We start from the raw sequence: 17,500 nt of genomic DNA on the forward strand, positions 1-17,500 counted from the left end.
GGGCCTGAAGAAGGACAGGCCTTGTGACTTATCTAGTCAGACATGAAGTAGAATCGACTGGAGGCGCGATTATTCTTCCCTCATACAGTAAAAAAAAAAGATCCTCTAATGTTGTCTAAGTGTCTTTCTCGCCTTCCACTCTTTTTGTGAAGTTCATTGCTGAAAGACCTCGCTCTTTGCTGGGTGGGTGGTCCTTCTCTTTGACGTCAATCGTTTGGCTTACTTGAGAGGCGAGATTTTTCTTTTGAGGTGAATGGGTCGTCCTCTTACTTGACCATGGCATCGCCAACATGAGTCTGTGTTCGGTGGTTGATAAGCTGCTAGTTGATATTTAGTTTAGGGCTTGTTATTTCTTTTTACTTTTCCCAACGAGGTGGAGGGCCATCGCAGAAAGTAACCTATCTTCGTAGTTCCGAAGACAGGAATTGGGTAGTAGGGGGCGGCACCCTTGGACTCCCAAAAAAGGCTTTGCCCTGCTGGCTATTGGAAAGTCTCTGTTTACCGCGAAGTGAATAAAGTTGGGGGGAGAAGAAAAGAAAGGGATGGGAGGGAGGGAGCCTATCACCGCTTATGGCCCGCTTCCTATTTTTTAATCAATTCCTGGTTCACAGGCGAATAAAGCAGCTATCAAGGCTATGCTTGTCAATCGAGTAGGCTCCTTAGTGCTTGCGCTAAGGGAGTTTACTTGCTTACTTGTTAAGGAACAAACTCTTCTTTATGATCCAACTCCCCCTTTTCACTTAAAAGTAAAGAATAAATAAAAACTTTGGAATCAGGATAAGGAAGAATTCAAGGAAGTCCATTACTGAGAGAAGCGGTGATCTCGTCTTGCTTGCTGGGAGAGAGGAAGCTTCCAGACCACCCTTTCCAGCCCGAGCGATCACTCAGCAATGAACACTAACTGAAAGCGGCCGGGAATGAGTACCTATCCCTTACGGGAATCGAACCCGTGTCTTCGACATGAAAAGACGATGTCCTGACCACTGGACGAAAGGGACCAAAAAGCCATTCTTCATATACCTCAGCTCCGAGAATAGAAGCGGTTCGTTTTGTTTTGTTTCTATACGCAATTCAAGATTTCGTTTGTGCTCATATTGTCGATTTCTGATGTGAATTCGGCGGGTCGTCCCCCTCCCCTTTCTACGATCATAAAGCCCCCTGATCCCTTTCTTTGTCTTTCATCCCCCCTGAACAGAATAAGTAAGGCCCCGTCCTTTCTAAAAAAAAGGGGGGGGCGAAGCGCCCGTTTGAAGTGGCGAAGGCCTATGCTAAAGTAAGAAAGAAAGTACGTTAAGGTTACGAAGTCACTTAGTCGAACTATAAAGAAAGGGAGGCTAAGGTTACGAAGTAAGGTCAGCTGGTTAAGGAAAGCTCAGGTTATGAAATCGCTTAGCCGTTAATTAATTAAGTAGTAGTGAGGCGTCGGTACGGAGTTGCGTCAGCTGTAGATATAGACTAGGCTAAGGGACGGACTTCATCTCTTCTATTCTCTTCACTTACACCTTACACTTCCGCTGAGTCTAACGAGGCTCAGGTGCGGAGCCTTCCACTGTGGACCGAGACTACACAAAGGTAGAACACTATAGAAACTTCGCTGACTTTATCATAAACCTCGATTTCGCTACGCTCAATAAGAACCCGGAATAGCGGAAATAGGTTCGTGTTCCGCTTCAAAAGTAAGTCGTCTTTGCCCAAGTGTGAACCGCAGACGACTCTCCAGTGGTTCCATTCCTTCTTACTTTACTTCTGGGTCAACCCGGGAAGAAGAGGATCAGCCAAACAGCAGGCAGCTCCACTTTGTACATTTGCTGAGGCAGACCAATCCGGCATTTTTTAAAAGGGAAGGGAACTTCTCACCGAAGGAGGCAGTAGGAATGAAGGAGGCGGGAAGCTACCGCTTCTGGAATGCAAGCTTATCCTTGACTTTTTATTAGAGCGTACCGCTATAATAAATAAAGGTTTATGGATGAAGTAATCGGAGTGACAAATGGTTATGGTTGCGGAAACCAGAGAAAGTCGGTTACCTTTTGAATCAAAATAGCGACGAGCCGAATACTACGGGGAGGGGGGGGGAAGCAAAGCTTCGTAGACAGCTTCGCTTCCTCGTCGCTTCTTTCTGGCGACTAGCTTCTCAAGTGGGTGGCTTGGTAAGCAAGCTACCTTCAGCATCGGTAAAATCCCTATCAATAATAGGCCGGAATGGTGGGGAAGGGGGCCCCCCCTACTTCAATGGAAAGGGGGAATCACCGTTTCACAGCCGCTCCTCTACAACTACCTTTCGCCCAACATGATCACGAACGAAGACAGAGAATTGCGTAGATAGAAGGACGAAACGAACCAACCCACTTGTGCTGATCGGAACGGTTGAAGAAAGAAAGAGAATGGTGGCCCCTTTCGCCCCACACCTCACTATGTTGAGGGTTTAAGTTGCCTAAGCAACAAGAGGGAGATGGGAATCGAACAATGTCGGGGACAGGGTGAGAACCTTCCGTTGGTACGCCCTTTAAGTGTTGGTTCTTCCATATTTAGATATGGCCAGATAGAGATCTATATCTTTCTATCGATAGATAGATCTATTGAGAAATGGATATTGATCTGGTTTCAAGATCTATGAACAAGAGATCCCTAAATATCCATTTGAAAAAAGAGATGAATAGATAGGGCGGAGCCGGCTGAAGGAAGGAGATAAGATTCACCTGCAATCTTTCTAAAGCAACAAGCGAGAAACTTGACTTTGAAAAAGAAGCGCCTTCTATTATAATATTAGTAAAGGCGCCTTAGCCTATCTATAATAGTAAGGGGCCTTTTCTTGCTCGTTAGCGCCCCAAAAAACTAAAGTTTCTCCTTACTCTAACAAGTAAGCAAGTAAACTACCTTTTGAAAACCTTACTAATAGAAAGGGGAAAGATGCGCTCAAGCATGCGAAGAAAGCTCTTCGAGCTTCCCTTATATTATAGAAAGGTTTGTTTTGTAGAAAGGGGCTTCTTAAAATATCCCATAAATAAGTAGGGGCTTCAAAGCTTGTTGTAGTTTAGGGGTGCGCAGGTTTGGAGCCCGGGGGCTAGCGCGCAATGGCTTTCTCTGAAAGGGGCTCGCTTCTTCAAGCTCCGCTCCGCTTGCTGCTTTTCATTTTGTTAGGAGTAGGTGCTTGCTGCTCGTCAAAGCCGTGCTGTCTACTAAACGAGCCTTCACTGCCCGCCCTCTTTAATCTTAAGTAAAGTTAAGTAAAATCAATGAAGTGAACAGCCCAACCTCTTTGTTTGAAGCTTTGCCAGGAAGCTTCTACTTGTTGAAGCTTTGCTTCCCCTAATTCCAAAACACAACAATAGACTTGCAACTATAGTATAGGAAAAAGCTTCTCTTTGATAGCGGTCATATGGGGGAAAGGGTCTGATCGTAGATAGAGACTTAAACCTGTGCGGGGGGTAGGGGCGGATGTAGCCAAGTGGATCAAGGCAGTGGATTGTGAATCCACCACGCGCGGGTTCAATCCCCGTCGTTCGCCCATCAATAAATGGACCATTTGTTACGGAGACACAAGAAAACCCTAGAAAGCATTTTTTCTGCAAGTCATCTCGAGGCTTTCAAACGCGTCCAAGCAATTGGTATGGTATCCGATTGATAGAAACCATAGATTCGCGTCGCCTACTTGCTGAAAGCACAAATAGAATTGCCGATCATTCATTGTATGAAGTTTTTAAGACCTCACTAATCGGCCTTACATTTTTTAGTTCATAATGAATGAAATGACCCCCGGATGAAGAAAAAATCTCCCTTCCTTTTTACTAAACCATGGGGAGCCCCGGAGTAGTTTACCGGGCAAATTTAGTTGTCGTGACGATACCTTTCTTATTTCTTAGTGGAAGATCGGAAAAGATTTCTCTTCATCACGAGACTGATCGGATCTGCCGTAGACACCCAGGAGACCTCCACAAGGCAGGCTAAAAGAGTAAGAGGACAACAAGCAAAGAGTTATGCTTTCGTTTCTTTGCTTTGTTGAAATTGAAATCAAGTTCTTTTAAAAGGCTGTAGGTATAATGCACGCGGGCCAAGTCAAGAAAAGGACTTCCTTACTTTTCTTTCATAGTAGTCTTAATGACTAGTAGTTTGAAGCGAAACCTGTTTTTTTTCGGCACTCGGTTCCTTCGTCTTAAGTCAAGTTCAGTTTACTTTTTAGATTAGGAACTCTTAGTCGAGCTGATGGCGAGATCTATTTTTTGTTTGGGGTTCAAGAGAAAAGAGAGGAACCACCACCCAATGGTGCTTTTACGAAAGCACGGTCACCGGTGGCTAATACCTTCTCGACACTATCGAACCAGAAATCCACTCTCAATCGTTCTTTTTAGCGGGGAGGCATTTTTTTCGTATCCTGGGCTTAGGTTAAGGAGGGCAAAAAGTGCCCGGGGGGCAGCGCCAGTTGTTTGTTTTCAAGTCAAGCCCCGTATCCCTATCTCTTTTTAGGTTGGCATAACAAAGAAAGAGAGTGCCAAGAAACAACACATACCCCCCCGCTTTTGGAAGGTTCGGGATCGTCAGGGAGCCCCTATAGACGTAAAGACTTGACTTCACTGAACCGGCACTACTATTTGTCGGCTCCTACCACTCGTCCCTCGTCTGCTCGTCGAGCGCGTCCCTGGCCCTTGCTCGTCTCTAGTAGCTGATCGAGTTTCTTCGCCCCTCTCCCGCTTTTTGATTAGGGCGAGTCACTCAAGTCCCTTGTCACTCGTCCCTCTTTCTTTTACGAAAATCCTGGGGTTTATGCGTTTTTCGGAAACTAAAGACGCTCGTCAAGCTAAAAACAGAGGAGTTCCCTCACTACGAAAGGTGTCCCGTGGATGGACGAGTTCCTAAACTAAGTAAAGTTTCTCGCTTGTTGGGTTCCAAACCTCGCACGTATATGGGTCAGTTTCCTATCCTTGCCGCTGTTGACCTCTCTCCTGTCCAGCCACAGAGCTGTTCGCAGCAGGATCTTTCTCAGGACTACCGTCCTGCCTCAGTCTCCTCTCGTCTCCCTGACTCGTCGGGGGATCCCTCGTATCATTCCGTCATTTCACAGACGTAGGGTCCGTAAGGGCGACGAAAGGTAGGATGCCCCTGTTTGGCTTTTGTTCTCCAAACTTGGTTTGCCGCTAAGCCAACCCTCCATATCTGGACGCTGGTTCAAGTCAACAGTGGCAAAGATTGCCCACTTCACTTCCACCTCACTGCGTTTACTTCGTAACCTCATGTTTACACAAAATGTTGTTGTTAAGGAATTCCCACTATGGTCTCGAGAGAACAATCCTAACCCAAAGCTTGGAAAACTTTTTATAATCCTGCCTTCGATCTCCGCAAGCAGAGGGTTTCGCACTCAACCAGCGGGAGATTGCTCGACCATACCATTAGGGAGAGGGGATTGAGACGATCTTGAGCGTCAGGCGAAGCCGAGACACATCCATACTAGAAGCCATTCGAACTTCCAGCAAAAGGACTCGGGGGTGACCTAACCGAGTCCATCTTGTTCCCCCGTACCATCCCAATGTGATTAAGATCAATCCGAAGCCCAGACGTTTCGAGCTCTGTCTCGATCAGATGCATCAGAGGCGCCAAAGGCGTGAGGGGAGGCTTGAAAAACAGCCGGAATGGTCCTACGGGTATCTTTACCCATCGGAGGTAGTGCCCAACGGGAGAAGGGGCCGAAATGGGGTTTCTATTACCAGAAAGCGTCCATTCAGATGATATCTAGTGGCAAGCACAGACCTGATGAGATCCCCCTTTCCATCCTATTCATTCCTTAAACAGGCAAGTCCCTTATGTAAGTAAAGAAAAGGGTTTGGGATCAGCTGCAGGTTACGAAGTCAAAGTAGTCGTGAGGCACCGAAGGTGCCCATGTGGAGAAGCGAAGGCTCCGCAGGAGATTACGAAGTACTGAATTTGCATATAGAAGATCAACATGAGAGTTTGTTTTCCATTCCTTCCCATGTCTTTCTTGGTTGGGCCAACCCAACCGGCGATTTTATTTCCGTCTTGGAGAGCAAGAACAAGTCTCTCCTCTTTTTTTTTGGGGGGGGGGCAGAGCGATAATACACCAACCAAACCATGCATTCCCTATTACAAATTAGGCTTAACGGCCACCTGGTATCTGCCATAAGCAGCAGCTTGGAGCGTTCACATGACCCCATTCTAAAAGGAGAAACTGTGAATTTTTTGCAATTCACCATAGTAGAACAACTTAATCTCCTTTTTGAGCAACATAATATTATACTACCTCCCACTTGGACCACATATAAAATTTTAAAGCATGTTATTGCGAACGACAAAGCACTTTTTCGTGATATTGACTTTTTAGTGGATCTAAGTGCTGATTTAGCACTTTCTGGGAATTCTTGTTGGTTTGAAACTGCCACTAATTTTCTGGCTTTATGTGGTTAGGGTGAGGTTTGTTCGGCGGCACGATTCGTTAAAATAATTTTTTTTTGCGTCGATCTATACGATCGACCCCGGACGTACCCATTCGCCGCGTGGGGAACCGGGTAACCAAAGTCACGATCAGAATAAAAAAGGAAGTTCGCTGGGGGTGCTGGTTCAAATCAAGTTCGTGACATGGTAATCTCGATGAGAATAAGAGCGGCCGGTATTGGACGAAGGGGAAGCTGCCCCAACCACTACAACATAGGGGGCTCGGAAGGCAAATTTGTTCACTGTCCTAGATTCAGAGGGGGTCGTGGAAGAGGGGGAAATTCATACACCTAGGGGTATCCAGCAGGAGGACTTTCTACTTTTTGTCTTAGAGTCCTCGGGAGCATTTTTCTCTTCTGAATCGAATGTAGGGGGCCAAAGGAAAGGCAAGAAAGCCAAAAAGAAAAATAGGAAAGCTTGGGGAAGTAGCAGCCCCAAAGGGGGAGGGGGTCCTTCCCAAAACCGCCCCTTTATGATTAGTCTCGGTTGCTGGGATGTGAGGTTGGGCGTAGATCCGCCCTCAAAACAAAGGGAGGTTAGACATCTCCTAAAGAATAATAATCTTAGTTTGTGTGGCCTTGTGGAAACTGAAGTAAGATCCATCAATAAAGACATGATTAGCAGGAAAGTTTTTGGGGATTGGGAGGGATAATTATGACCATGCGGGCAGAATTTGGGTTGGTTGGGATCCGTTGATTCTAAAAGTGACCCCTATGTACAGAAGTGATCAGATTATCCATGTGTTTTGCAGCTTCATCAATCAGAAAGGGGATTTCAGGGTGTCCGCCGTTTGTTATAGTTCGAATGAAGTTAATCTGAGGGGGCTGATTTGAAGAGAATGAGCAGTGTAGTGATTGACCAAGCCTGGATTGTTATGGGAGATTTGAATTCTTCTAGATTCCATGAGGAAAAGATGGGTGGGAGTGGGAGAAGCCATAATACTGACCTCCACCAATGCTTGTTAGATATAGATCTGTTTGACCTCCCTTTTAAGGGCCCGCTCTATACTTGGTCCAACCGCAGAGATAGTGAGCAGATTATTGCCAGGAAGCTTGACAGAGTGTTGGTTAATGACAGTTGGCTTGCTACCTTCCCGAACTCTGAAGCAGACTTCACAGGGCCAGGTCTTTCTGATCATACCCGGGGGATAGTTACCATCAGGCAGAAGTTGGTCACAGGGAAGAAGCCTTTCCTTTTTTTTAATTTTTGGACCTCCCACGAAGAGTTTGCCCCTTTGGTTGAGCAAGTTTTGAGTACTCCAGTGGAGGGCTTTAGCCCACCTATGTTCAGGCTGTGCACCAAGCTGAAAGGTCTCAAGCCTGAATTGAAGATCTTTAATTCCAAACACTATGGTAGCATCAACTCTAAGGTTGCCCAAGCTAGAGAGGACCTTACTAGATTGCAGTTACTCCACTTGCAGGATCCTTCCAACTCTGACCCGGAAAAAGAGAGTTTGAAAGTTTTTACTCATTTCACTCTTATGGAAGAGGCCTCCCTCAAACAGAAGTCCAGAATTCAGTGACTGAAGCTGGGGGATAGTAACACAGGGTTTTTTCACAAGGTGGTGAGGGCTAGGCAGTCCAAGAACAGATTGTTGAGTGTTTACAATGCCGAGGGGGATAAGTTTACAGACCATAAAGCTGTTAGTCAAGAGGCTGTCTCCTTTTTCCAGCATCTTTTTGGTGGTGACCCTACTTTGGAAAGGGTGGCAGAGATTCGAGGGATTTTTTATTTCACCTTTTCCCAGGAGGACGGATGCCTTTTGTCCCTTCCCGTAGAAGCAGAGGAAATGAAAAGAACTATGTTCTCCCTTAACAGTAACAAGGCCCCGGGCCCTGATGGGTATTCTGCCCACTTCTTCAAAAGTGCTTGGGAGATTGTGAGTCAGGATGTGATAGAAGCCGTAAAGTCTTTCTTTGCTTCAGGCAAGCTTCTAAGGGAAGTTAACTCCACTATCATGGTTTTGGTACCTAAAGTGCCTAATCCTACAGTCATGGGAGATTTTCGGCCTATTTCCTGCTGCAATACGATCTATAAGTGTATTACCAAGTTGATTGCTAATAGGATCAAAGGCTTGCTTCCCAAGATCATTAGCCCCACCCAGTCTGCTTTTGTTGAAGGGAGGAAGATTAAAGAGAATGTCCTTTTGGCTCAGGAACTTCTTATAAACTACCACAGGAAGACAGGGAAGCCTCGGTGTGCCATCAAAATGGATTTGAAGAAAGCCTACGACTCAGTGCATTGGGATTTCATTCTGGGGATTTTGAAAGCTGTTGACCTTCTTGCCCATCTGATTGAATGCATTGCGGCTTGTATCACCACCCCCAAGTTCTCGGTCTCCATCAATGGGGGGCTTGAGGGCTATTTCTCCGGGGCTGAGACAAGGGGATCCACTTTCCCCCTATCTGTTTGTTCTTGCTATGGAAGTCTTTTCCAGGATCCTTGTCAAAGCTTCTAGTAATGGAAGGTTCTCTCACCACCCGAGATGTGCTAAGCTGGATTTGACTCACCTTTGTTTTGCTGATGATCTCCTGTTATTCTGCCAAGGAGATCTCCAATCCAAATCAGCCTCTGTCATTAAAGAGAGTTTTGATTCCTTTTCTGCTCTCTCAGGGCTCTCCGAGCGCCTGACAAAAACAAATTTTTCAGTGCTGGGATGGATGAAGATACTAAGCACAATGTTGAGAACCTTTTTGGCTTCAAAGAAGGGACCTTGCCCATCAAGTTTCTTGGAGTGCCCCTTATTTCTACTAGACTCACAGCCAGAGACTGTAGGCCTCTCATTGATAAGATTACCAACAGGGTTGAATCTTGGACTAGCAAACGGCTTTCCTATGCGGGTAGACTTCAGCTCATCAGATCAGTGTTGTTCAGTATTCAGGTCTACTGGAGTAGCATTTTCATTTTGCCGAAGGAGGTGTGCAAGGTTATTGACCAGATCCTCAGATCTTTCCTCTGGCATGGTGCAGTTGGGATCTCTAAGGCTGCCAAGGTGGCTTGGAACGTGGTCTGCCTCCCGAGAGAGGAAGGAGGGCTTTCCTTCTTAGACTCTAACCTTCTATAGAACAGCGCTTAGAAGAACAGCGGATAGCGAAACGCTGCAAGTAAACGCTGCTAGTATCCGCTGCAACCGAGAGCTAGGAGTTCTTTGACAACCGAGAGTATTGAATGGCCTACCGATAACTGTTTATCAAACGAGCTAGGTCATGAGCAAAAGAGGAGTCATTGCAAAGGAAAGGGGGAAGTTCCGGTCTACGATTTATGGGTGTATATACTCTTTCCTTTTGTCGTTGTAGCAATCTTTCTTAGTGCACCCTTAGGCGAGTAAAGAGAGAATGCTTGGTAGCAGGACAGTAGGAGTTCAGTAGGCGGGCCAGTAGCACGCATGCCAAGGATAGCTGCCCAAGGGTTGAAAGCCAGTAGTAAACCAGTCAGCTAGCTGAAGTTAGAAAGTTCAGAAGTAGCTGCTCTCCTAGCTGCACATTCATCGTATATAAGAGTATGCCACACTGTCCTTTCCTGTTGATGGTGAGTGAAAAAGATGAATCCTATAATAAGTCATGCCATGGTTGTTGTGAAAGAAGAAACTCTTGGAGGAAATGCCTTCTTAGCAATTGAATCAACTCCTGGTGATGAAGAAGAAGAAGGAGCTGTGAGGAAGGGAATGATTGCACTAGTCCCACACCCACGGACAGAAGGAATAGAATACGCTCTTTGAAGGACGTTAATCAATAGGAGAAGATAGCCACGCACAGAAGTAGCTGCTATTTCATTCCCTCCGCTCTGATCGTAAACGCTCTTCTTCCAATAGGAGTGATTCTTTGCCTTGACGCTGTGAGAGCTTCCGGTCCTTGAGTATGAGTACTCCTATCCGCTCTTGGGTTCATAACCGGTCCTATTGAATACGGTCTTCTCGGCTTTCCCTTTCCTCCTTGGCTTTGACTCTTTCGATCTCTGGTCTGCCTGTCTGTAACCAATGCCTGGATGACTGTCTTGGCTTTCTGTCTCGACTCTCTTCCTTCCTGGTGAAGACTGTGGTAGTGGTATCGGTTCTTTGCTTGGTTGATTGAATATCTCTTTCCTTGCCTACCTTAGTCTTAATCCGCCTTTAGGGAGTGAAGTGAACCGGGGGTGATCTAATAAGTTGTGAAAGAATCGGTTTAGAACGTATCCGCTGTTTTAGCCATATCCGCAGCGCTCGTCCTTTCTTCCTAGATGCTTTGAATATCCCTGTACCGCCATATTCAACAATTTTGCTTTCCAACCCCTTGCACTTTCTCTAAAAAATCTGCATAAGTTCTCCGAGAAACCCTTTCATGAATTAGTGGCACGCCAAGATACTTCCCCGAGTTCTTTGTGACAGGCATCCCTACAATTAACTTTATTTAACACATCTCGAGAGGTATTCGGAGACACAAATACCTGGGAGTCTTTGGGCATCTCACAGTAATGCAACGATCAAATCTTAATAAGATGTTGACCCGTTTTTCTTTTCTTTGCTGATTCCTCTCAATGAAATTTGCCATGTTGCACTAAGTTACTTACGGATGTATGCATGCAATCCGGGAACACTTTGGGGTGAACACCCATCCGAACAAGTAGGGTCAATAGTTCAGCATTTAGGCCGTAACATTTAGCAAAAAAAATCTTTAACCCAACAAGTGCTCTCCGAACCAAGCTAGATAGTCTCCTATCACTAGGCTCACCAACCAACCTGGACTTTGATTTTTATTATTCCTACCGGATACCAAAACCATAAGGATTGTTTCCAGCCATGAGTTCCCATATGACATGACATAAGCGCTCTTGGGTGGGCTGGGCCATTCCATCAAATCTTTGAGAAGGGGCCCAATCTCGTATTTGATGGTCGGCGTGGCGATAGGCTTCGCTTCTACGACTGCCTCCCCAGCCGTTGCAAACACTGAGCGAGAACGGTAAGGGGCGCACAAACAATGTCGTTGCGCGGGGATGCGATTCGCCAAGCTGGGGCAAACAAAGCCGTCCGGCCCCCGGAATGCGAAGGCCTCTCCTTTTTTCTAATTTTGTTTGAGGCTAGAGAATGAAATGCAGAAATAGGGGAAGGGTTCCAAACCTTTTTTGGTTTAAGGGCTGCTCGCCCTACCGAAGTACCAAAGGCTTTCGAGGCTTACACCTTACCTTCCTATTACACGACCTAAAAAAAGGCTTTCAGTAGCGCCCTTAGAATCTACGAAGCCTTTTGAAGCGCCAGTGGTTGTAGCTGTGGGTAGAACTTTCGTTCTTATCGCTCTGGGTTTCGATCTATATGACCTCCGGGCGGTACAAAGTACACCTCTTCCGTAGAGGCAGGTAGTAACCTAACCTTTAAGAGTCTGTTCAAGGTAGCTTGCTTACTTAGTGCTTGCGCTAAGGTTCTGAAAGAAAACAAGCTCGACCATAGGTAGGGACTCACTCGACCATAGGAGAGGGAGTGAAACTTGCTCGACCATAGGTAGGGACTCACTCGACCATAGGAGAGGGAGAGGGAGAGGTAGTTTACTTGCTTAGTGTGAAACGCTAAGAGAGGAGCCCTCTTACCTATCAATGGAAAGATCTACGTGCGTGGCGTGATAAGGAATCCTAGAAAAGATCTCATGAGACCCGCCCACTATTACTACGAAAAAAGTACTGCCCTTTTCCGTCGGGAGAGTCAGCTACTTCTATTAGCGCCGGACCTTGAGTCGAATTGATCGTGTCATGTGCAACGTCCATCAATGATGGTTCATTAATGTCCATTGATTTAGACTCCTTCCCCCCTCCCAACTACGAATAAGATCGAGAGGAGCCCGAAAGCCCCCAAACCAAGAACGGAAACGGAAGCCTTTCGATTCACTCCCCATTCTCTCTTAAATAAAGCTCACCCTCGAGCCCTGGGCAGGTCGGCCGGGTCTTTCCCTGTTGTTCTGTTCCCGCCACGAGAAAGACGCACAGAAGAGGTATGCCCAGCGCGCGGAGGATCCGTTGAGAGTTTCTGTTGTCTCGGTAGGGAACTGTATGATCTTTTCCCCTATTGTATTGAATCAATAAAAAAGAGGTCAGTGCTACGGCCCCCTATTGTTTGATCCAATATTGACCGGGGACGAGCCCCGACTTCCATAGGTCCTTGGTTTGACCTCCCGTAGTGGTCCTTGCTTTTAATAAAGTGGAGCGGGGAAATTTTCTCGTACTTGCTCAGTGTGCTCCCCTTTCGTCGAGTGCCCCGCCCGGTTCACTGGGCTGTTGGCCTACCAAGCACTTGCCCGCAGCTCCTGCCGCCCGAAAAGCGGGCGGAGCGCCCATTCTCCTTACTGTTCTCTCCGCCAGGGCCCCCTCCCATTGCTCTAGCCATAAGCTATGGCAGCTCCAGCTCGCAACCACGGGTGCGAGGCCAGGGTGGGCTCAGCGGTCAGGTTAGCCCCCATTCGAATTACGTTAGGGAGTCTTTCGCTTTTGCCAGATCTAGAGAGATACTACGAGTCCTCCGTCCCAGATTCCATCGCCGCGGCCGTCTGGTTCACCGGTACTACCAAAAAGTCTCATGCTTACGTTACTGTTATTGATGGTTTATCTTGGACCACGAAGACCCCGGTCGTGCTTCTGGTTTCCATTCCCATCATCATATTGATGATAAATCACCTCGTGCTCTGCCATAAGAACTTGGAGTCCGTATCATGGTGAAGGTAAGGTAACGCTGTGATTCTTGCTCAAAAAGCAGACCGAACGCGTTCGAGTTATTGGCTCGTCCAACCCGGCTGCATTCATGAATCGCTCGTTCAACTGTCCCTCGGAGACACGGTCGAGAAGTACCATGTACGGTTGCCCCCCGTCCTTTCTTTATCTCGGTCCCACCCAGCAAGATACGGCTTAGCCAAAAAACGTGAGCGCCCCTGCGCGAGCCTTATTTTATTAGTAAAGTAAAGCTTTGGCTCCCTAAAGACTAAAGAAATGGATCAAAAAAAGGGGGGACTTCTGCAACGGGCTATGCCACCCAAACCAACTGAGGGAAGTCGCATCCGTCCCATCGCAAGCACCTACAATGTCATGATCACATTGGTTTACCCTTTTTTTCTTTGGTAGTTCAACGGACGGTCGCCCCTCCAACAAGAAAAGGTATAAATATGGAAACTTCTCTGCCATTTGGATCGGAGAATTTATGGAGGAAATCCGGTTTTAAATTTCCAGAAACCAAACGATTATATAGCCAAAGGGAATACGCTGCGCCTAAAATCATCCCAAGCGCTGCTAATGTGGCTACTAAGCTATTTCTTTGGAAAGCTCCTACTAAGATGGGAAATTCCCCGATAAAGCTGCTAGTACCGGGTGAACTCATATTGGCCAAAGTGGAAGAGAAGGAAATGGTAGAGAGATTCGGCATGGTGCTCACTGAACCTCCGTAATATCTAACAAGTCGAGTCTTATGTCGGTCATATAGAACACCAACACATAGAAAAAGGGCTGAAGGAACCAGTCCATGACTTAACATCGGTAGAATGCTACCTCCAATTCCCTGTATGTTCGATAGAGCCAAAGATTCTCCCCCGGAGTACGCCGATTACCCCCCGAACCGTACAAGATAGTTACCACCTATCATACGGCTTTCTAACTTCACTTCTTTTTCTAGTCGTTCCGCTCTGTCGATCGATGGTAGTATAAGAGATCTGTAACTCCCTGAAATTATTTACATAATGGTTCCTGCTTCCTACCCATAGTTAGCATGTATCTCCCCGGGTCATACTTGAGTATCACATCGTAGACCCCCACCCCAACTCTATCTTCCTTATCAGTGAACCGGAAATAGTGCATAGGTACTCTTCAATGCAAGCGGGGACGAGACGACGTGACATACTACGATGACGTACAGAAGTGCTGCCCTTCGGCTCGGCAATATGGAACCTCTCAACAGCTCCCGTTCCTTTATGAGGTCCTATCGGGATAGGTAGGCCCAATCCTTTCCCCTCCCCCTCCCTCTCCCTTTGGTCGAGCTAGTTTACTCCCTCTATAAGACCCTATTTATCTTTCCCCCTCGAGAAAGAGAAAGAAGAGAATCACTCCTTTCTTTCTTCTCTTCTTTCATGTTGTGAACGGCCCCTTCTTGTATCGAAAGGCGTGCTATACACCACGTTGAGAAAGACCAGCCTCCTATGTACCGTACCATTTTTTTACCTCGAAAGGGAGGTCCTCCTTATGATGCTACGGACGGCTGTCCGAAGTGCAAGGGGTAAACTCGGACTCGGATAGGATAGGATTGTGCGCGCCCGGCCCTTTAGGTGTCATATTTTGGCCGAGTTTACCGTACCTCCGGCCCTTATGTTACGCGACCGTAATATTTTGTTACGTGCCACCGCTGTTACGCCAGAAATAAAAGGTTCCACACGAGCTCCCGTTCTGCGGCGTGGCGGCAGGACCGATAGGAGATTGGCTCCGGGTGTAGATAGGGTAAAATCTGCAGGGGTCATGCAAGTAAATAGGCCCCTTCCCTTCTCTTTTGGATAAATGGGATGGTTTAGAAGGCGCTTTCCGATCTACGGTCCCTCGGAGCGAGGGGTTAGGCAGGTAGTATGGGCCCTCTGACTTCCAGCTATGTGCTGTGCGGCTCCCGCGAAGCGAATGAAGGGAAGCTCGAAGAGCTTACGGGTGAGCTTATGCTTACTCTCAGCCTCTTTGATTGGTAGGCGGGCGGCCTAAGCCCCCTACTTAAGATTACATTCATAAGGGGAATTTTATGTTGCCGTGACGCTTTTGTTAGGCCGACTACTCTACTATAGGCTACTTTTAGCTTCTATAGCGGCCCTTCCTTTTTTTTGTGTAGTTGTAGTTTGTATTGGTACTGAATGAACATATCAAACAAAGGCGAGCGGTATAAGACCTTCTCCGGCCTGGGAAAAGCAGCGAACTCTAGAAGCTAGGGCGTTGTTCGCCTTTGGACACGAACACTATTCCGTTCTCAGCGGAAACCCGCCCTAGAGATTGAACGTCGACTTATCTTATTGCCGTTCAATCTAAGACAGCACTGATAGCTTGTAGTGAACAGCCCCCTTATGAAACCAACCGAAAGCAGCCTTTGGTACTTAAGTAGTTAAGGTTTGGAACTCTTGCAACTATGATAGAAAGCCGTTTGCTTGTTGCCAAACCCTTCGCCTTTCTTTTGAATCAAAGTAGGTCGCGACTGTTGTATTTTAGTCGGTCGGGGGGCTTGCTCCGCTTCCTCGTCTTGCTTCTGGCAAAGCTTCTACTTTGCTTGCTTCTCTCGCGCTTGCTTGCGCAAAGGCTTAAAGTCCTTTCGCTAGGTCCAAAAGCTTCCGTCAAAGCGAAAGATCTGATCCAACAGAAATCCCGCATGTTGAGCGCAGCTGATATGCGGCTACAGCTAGGCGATCATATCATGCCATAATATAATTTTATATGTATAAAGTGATTCCCTAGATATACAGATAGAATAGATATTCATGGATAGACAGACATTCCATTGATTCTTAGTTTTGGGGCTGAAAAAGCTCGTCGATCCAAATGAATCATTCTTCTGGTCTCTATTTGCCCCCCCGCCCCGAAACTGACCCGCAGCGCGGCACCCATCCGCTTCGCGCGCGGGAAGGCAACGAAGTTCAGCTCATGGGACCGCGGCGGAGTGGAGCAGCCGCGACACGAAGTTCCTTACCTTAGCTGGATCTCGCTGGTGCCACCTAAACGGTAGGTAGGCGACGGATGTGTGACGTTTGGAGTTGTCGTTCGTGCACCTGTCCCCAATGGAAGAATGAGTGATCCGTTCCCCTGCGGATCATGGCTTTACCACTCGGTCCCCGATGGCCGGCGGGGGATTCGGTATAGCAGCTCACGTTCGTTTGCGCTGCGCGTTCCCGCTGAACTGGACACGTGTTAGCTGTAGGAAGTATGGTTCCGAAAGTTACTTCGGTTTGCCGGTTCAGGCTAAACTCCTCGCTTTACGTTAGCGGACCTACAGGTCGGGCCGGGGCTCTGCGCTCTTTCTTTCTGTGTGGGACGATGCCGGGGAGAGAAGGGAATGCGTCGAGGCGGCGAACAACAACACAACTACATTTTGGCTTTTCCCTCCATGAGATGAGCCCAGTGCATTGGACCGATGGATAAGAGAACTGACTGAGCAGGCCTTAAAAGCGCTTGGGCGTTCTACGTACGATGTAGTAGACTCCATCAGATACATATCGATTTCTTTCTGATGGATCAAGAATAGATGGTTGTCTCATCTATAGATAAAAATAGGAGATTTCCCCTTATTATTGATGGATTCCCTCTCTATCCATTCCTACTCTTTCGATCCATCAGAACAGATCAGGCTATCTATCAATCTATTTGAAAATTGCACGTTCATATCGCTTTTCGTTCATTTCCGCCACGCCAACCGCCATAATAAGAAGCAGGCGAAGCGGCTAGAAGCGAGCGCTTCTAGCCCTTGAATTCTTATTCACGAATGAATTGGGAAAGCCAACAGAAGGGTTCGATTCTGACTTCGTAGCGCCGGTGCTGCTGTTGCCTGCGCGTAGGGCCGTCCCCCACTCCCGTCCCGGGGCGCTAAGGGGCTTTTGTTTTTGAAAGAGACGGCAGTGTTTTGTTTTGCTGACGCCTCGAATCAAGCTTTTGTTGCGACATGCTATGTTTTCTCCCCCATTGCTAGTAGGTTGATGGGTCGCACGCCCGGCACACATGTTTTGGCCTTGTGTGTCCATAACTCAAAATAGGTGACCTAACGGCCGCCGCCCGACTAAACATACCAATAGTCACCAGATTCATATGGGCTACTGAGGAGTAAGCAATGATCTTCTTAAGATCGATCTGTCTTGAAGTGGTCAAGGAAGTATATATTATAGCAATCGCGCTTGGAGTATAAATGAAAGGAGTGGAACAAAGTGTCGCTTCGGGAAACATGGGTATTGAAAATCTTAAAAACCCGTGGGTTCCCAATTTTAAAGGAATTCCTGCCAAGATGACGGATCCTGCCGTAGGTGCCTCTACATGAGCTTCGGGTAACCAAATATGAACTGGTACCATAGGCACTTTGACGGCGAAAGAGGCGAAAGAAGCAATCCATAGA

At 47.1% G+C, this 17,500-nt stretch overlaps 1 protein-coding gene and 2 non-coding genes across 3 annotated transcripts in view; 1 reads left to right on the plus strand and 2 right to left on the minus strand.

Moving 5' to 3' along the window:
- Positions 1-926: 926 nt before the first annotated feature.
- trnE-UUC lies at positions 927-998 on the minus strand. Its single transcript has one exon. It is a non-coding gene; the product is annotated as a tRNA-Glu (tRNA).
- Positions 999-3,431: 2,433 nt separating this feature from the next.
- On the plus strand, positions 3,432-3,505 carry trnH-GUG. The gene has a single exon. It is a non-coding gene; the product is annotated as a tRNA-His (tRNA).
- Positions 3,506-10,947: 7,442 nt separating this feature from the next.
- nad4 (NADH dehydrogenase subunit 4) overlaps positions 10,948-17,500 on the minus strand; it is an 8,636-nt gene continuing 2,083 nt past the window's right edge. Inside the window, exons 2-4 of the mRNA in view lie at positions 17,169-17,500; positions 13,531-13,953; positions 10,948-11,036 (exon numbers count right to left, since the gene is read on the minus strand). The exon at positions 17,169-17,500 is cut by the window's right edge and continues 183 nt beyond it. Coding sequence (YP_010438355.1) covers positions 10,948-11,036; positions 13,531-13,953; positions 17,169-17,500 — 844 coding nt within the window. The remainder of the gene's footprint in view (positions 11,037-13,530; positions 13,954-17,168) is intronic.

This window comes from Prunus mume, mitochondrion, assembly GCF_029339155.1.
Source record: "Prunus mume mitochondrion, complete genome".
In the NCBI taxonomy this organism is placed as follows: domain Eukaryota; kingdom Viridiplantae; phylum Streptophyta; class Magnoliopsida; order Rosales; family Rosaceae; genus Prunus; species Prunus mume.